General features: G+C 45.1%; 1 protein-coding gene across 2 annotated transcripts in view; it reads right to left on the bottom strand.

Moving 5' to 3' along the window:
- Nucleotides 1–3,131: 3,131 nt before the first annotated feature.
- The window catches only part of tars2 (threonyl-tRNA synthetase 2, mitochondrial), a 14,476-nt gene continuing 13,046 nt past the window's right edge, over nt 3,132–4,561 (bottom strand). For both annotated transcript variants that reach the window (XM_053650166.1, XM_053650084.1), the window contains one exon: nt 3,132–3,397. In XM_053650166.1, the coding sequence (XP_053506141.1) occupies nt 3,255–3,397 (143 nt within the window). In that variant the 3' untranslated portion in view covers nt 3,132–3,254. The remainder of the gene's footprint in view (nt 3,398–4,561) is intronic.

Raw genomic sequence — 4,561 nt, 5'->3', positions numbered from 1 at the left:
TAAATTCTGCCATTTGGGACAGAGCCAAAATATCTGACTATTAGCGAGAACACTAAGTAGTTCTTGGTGAATTCTGGCATTCGGGACGGAGCCCAAATATCCGGCTGTGTTTTCACTGCGAGCCAGACCAAACATAACTCGATGAATCAACTTCAGATAAAACGAACACTTCAAAAAACGAGTGCGCATAGTCGACCGGGTGACCGAAACGCGTCCAAGTCTCCTCTCCTCTGCGCAAATATCGAGCCTTAAACGTTTCAAACCCAAATCCAAACCCAAACGTTTCCAAAATACACACAGATGTGTTTTACGAAACACACTCGAACCACTATTTTATGACCTTTTTCACCAAACACACAAACTTAGGGGCTGTATCTCAATTCCCTAAAGCGCACACAAGCACTAGCAGGGGTCACAGTCCGGTGTGGAATGCCACACAGCTCCACTTATTGTTTCAGCCGCTTATTTTAGCTTCGTGGTCAGTTTATTTTTACAGACGAGTCCAAAAAAAAAAAAAAGAGGGGGGCAGGAAGGGAAGGGCAGAGTCTGCCCTTAGGGGGCTATATTTGGGCAATGACCCTTTATCTTGTTTGCTTGACGGCCTGTCAGTGAGCATGAAGGCGGCTGCTTATCTCTCTCTACTAACAACGCGACGTAAAGCTTTGTAGTGCGCAGGACTGGGGGAAAACCCACCATCGTAACACACACACACACACACACACACACACACAGTGTTAGATCAGTGTTTCCATGTCCCTGCTCCTGTAGTTCCCCCTAGCTGTGTCTCAAATTACACACTCTGTCCCAACACTTTTTACACACTAGTAACCTGTAAGTTGCTTCACTCACGAGAGTTCAATTCAAATCGTCAACCATTTTGCTCGCAGGAACACTACATAACTAGCTATGAGCCAAAATAGCCGAGCTTCTAAGACTAGCTAGCTAGATTGTGTTTTGGAATGGAATTCAAATGGCCGATGGTGTAATAAGAACACTAACTATCCATGAACTCTAGCATCTGGGATGAAACCAATACAGCTGACGTTTTAGTAGGAATGTTAACTAGTTCTTGAGTATTACGTTTGTTCGGACGGAGCAAATATGGCTGACTGTTAATTAGAACACTAACCAGTCACGAATTGTAGCGTTTGGGACAAAGACAACAATTTGCTTCAGGAACACTAACTAGGCGCGACCGATAACATTTGGGCAAGAACTAAAAACAGCTGATATTATAGAAGCCACACTAACCATCCAAGGTTCTAGCATTTAGGACAGATCCGAACTCACTGACCTTTTGAAAACAGCTAACTAGGTACTAGCGTCAAACCTAGAATTTGGTGCGGAACCGAAACAGCCAACGTTCTAGCGATACTTCTGCCGTTTTAAGCAGAGACACAATGGCCGATGTCCTAGCAAGAGCAATAACTAGTTGTGATTTCTAGTATTTTGGTACAAAAGACCCCCCCAATAAATAAATAAATAAATGTCATTTGGGATAGAACCAAAATTTGAATAGGAACAGTAACTAGTGCCCTAGAATTTTAGCGTTTGGAAATGAGCCAAAATGGCTGACCTTTGACGTAGGGACTGCTAACGAGTCGCAGCCTCTAGTGTTTGGAATAGAAACAGACAACCCTGTAATGCTAATTCTGCTAATTCTATTCTTTTAAAGAACAGTAATCATTGCTAGGTGGATGATTTTACAGTGGAACTGAGCCACACCCGACTTTCTGCCACTGGTTGATTTTTTTATTTTTATTTCTTTGGCTGTGGGTTTGGGGTTTTTGCAAGTTTTGCACACGCTACGTCACGTAAAAGAATGATTATAAACATAACTTTAAAGAGAATTTATGACTCTTGGCGACGCTGTTCCTGGGTTTTTATCGGAATTCAGGATGAGAACGTTAACATGGTTACTGAAGCGGTATGTGTTGAGGGGCTGCTAATGAGCGGAAAACAGATTACATCTCTTAAGGAACACAGAAGAAGAAAGAGAGAGACGTAGGAGAGACATGACTAAAATTGGAAGAAGTGAATAAAGAGGACGAGTGTGTTTTCATGAAAACAGGAAACTCTGAACGCACATTTCTCTAATTGGGAGAAAGCAGTGGGCTGGAAATAATCAGAGTCACTCAGAGTGACACACACACACTTACTTCAGGCAGGGTCACGGAACACACACACACACACATTCACAAAGTCCTCAGACAAGGACAAAACACACATAACTCACATAAACAGGGTATGCGCACACACGCACACACACACACACTCGACCAGGTCAAAACACTTGCACTAGGACAAGGACACAACAAACGAGTCTCAGGCAAGGGCACACACAAAACCAAAACATGGTCAGACTACACACACACACACACACACAGACACACACACACACACACACACACCTGAGCAGACTTCCTTGACAGAAAAAGTCTGGTTTTGTTCCACATGACGAGTTGGACACAGAGGGGGAATTCAGTGAGTGTGTGTGTATGTGTGTGTGTGGGGTAAAGATTTTTTTTTTATACAGTAATTGTACTGATGTTCTTAGTTTTTCTTCTTACTTTATTATTATAATTATTATTAGTTACAATTATTAGAATTTTCTTGCTAACCTGATCCACACTGAAGTATCTGTACGAACGACTCTGGGGTCAATTTGCGCCTTCTGATTCCAAGAAAGAGCATCACGATAGCCATCTCTCTCTCTCTCCTACAAAAGAAGTGATTCTTCCTCCAGCGCTCCAGGTCGCCTAAAGTTCAACAGCTATTATTTTTAGCCGGCGGGAAAGAGAGCCAGACGGGGCAGCCACGAAAACCGAGCGTAACACACGAGCCGTACCGCCGCACTGCTGCTGTGGAGATTCATTTTTAATAAGTAACGTCTTCATTATCACTACATTCTCACACGACGTGTCGGTTCGTGTCTTTCACGGCGTGAAAAACCGTGTTCGTCCGCCTCGGTAGCTATTCCACAGCTAGTTGTTAGCTACTACAGGAATGCCTCTTTTGTTGTAACACTGCCGTATTTAATAGGGAAGGACACTACACCGTTCATAAAGGCACAAGGCATTGTGGGACACCGGATGACATGACGTATCGGAAACACGAAGCACAAGGCGACGTTCACAAACGACATGATTTTATTATAAATATCACACACAAGCATGGACGACAGGATGACCCTCTCTCTTTCTCTCTCTCTCACACACACACACACACACGTCTGTTCAGCAACATGAGCTTTTTCAGAAATGCTCCTGGTTGCTGCGGCTTTCTCGGAGCTCCGTCAGTGATGTCATCACTTCCTCCAGTGACCTTTGCCCAAGTTGTTTCCCACCTCTCGTCCTCACACTGACTGTCCCGCTCTGCCGCTCCTTCTCTCCTACCACTGCGAGAAAGAGAGAGAGAGGTGGACAGACAGTAAAAGAGAGAGTGAGAGAAAAGAGAGACAGCAAGAGAAATATGGACAGAGAGAAAGGATGAGAGAGAGAGACAGAGAGACAAGGAGAAGGTGGGAGAGAGTGTGAGGGAATGAGAGAGAGAGAGACCAGGAGAGGGTGCGAGAGAGTAGGAAGGAATGAGAGAGAGAGTGTGTGAGGGAATAAGAGAGAGAGAGCGAGAGAGAGAGGGGGGGGGGAATGAGAGAGAGAGAGAATGAGAGAGAGATTGAGGGAATGAGAGAGAGGGAGGGAGAGCAGGAGAGGGTGGGAGAGAGTAGGAAGGAATGAGAGAGAGAGAGAGGGAATATGAGAGAGAGAGAGAGAGAGAGTGAGTGAGGGAATATGAGAGAGAGAGAGAGAGAGAGGGGGAATGAGAGAGAGAGGGAATGAGAGAGAGAGTGTGAGGGAATATATGAGAGAGAGAGAATGAGAGAGAGAGAGAGAGAGTGAGGGAATATGAGAGAGAGAGAGAGAGAGAGAGAGAGAGTGAGGGAATGAGAGAGAGGGAATGAGAGAGAGAGAGAGTGTGAGGGAATATGAGAGAGAGAGAGTGTGAGGGAATATGAGAGAGAGAGAAGAGCGAGAGAGAGTGTGAGGGAATATGAGAGAGAGAGAAGAGAGAGAGAGAGAGAGTGAGGGAATGAGAGAGAGGGAATGAGAGAGAGAGAGAGAGAGAGAGTGTGAGGGAATATGAGAGAGAGAGAGTGTGAGGGAATATGAGAGAGAGAGAAGAGAGAGAGAGAGAGTGTGAGGGAATATGAGAGAGAGAGAGAGAGAGTGAGGGAATATGAGAGAGAGAGAGAGAGAGAGTGAGGGAATATGAGTGAGAGAGAGAGAGAGTGTGAGGGAATATGAGCGAGAGAGAGACAGTGTGAGAGTGAGGGAATATGAGTGAGAGAGAGAGAGAGAGAGTGTGAGGGAATATGAGAATGAGAGAGCGAGAGCGAGAGCGAGTGAGGGAATATGAGAGAGAGAGAGAAGAGAGAGAAGAGAGTGTGAGGGAATATGAGAGAGAGAGAGAGTGTGAGGGAATATGAGAGAGAGAGAGAGAGAGAGAGAGAGTGTGAGGGAATATGAGAGAGAGAGAGAGTGTGAGGGAATATGAGAGAGAG

The sequence above is a fragment of the Ictalurus furcatus genome, chromosome 1, assembly GCF_023375685.1.
Source record: "Ictalurus furcatus strain D&B chromosome 1, Billie_1.0, whole genome shotgun sequence".
Classification (NCBI taxonomy): Eukaryota; Metazoa; Chordata; class Actinopteri; order Siluriformes; family Ictaluridae; genus Ictalurus; species Ictalurus furcatus.
This window is presented reverse-complemented; position numbering and strand designations above follow the sequence as displayed.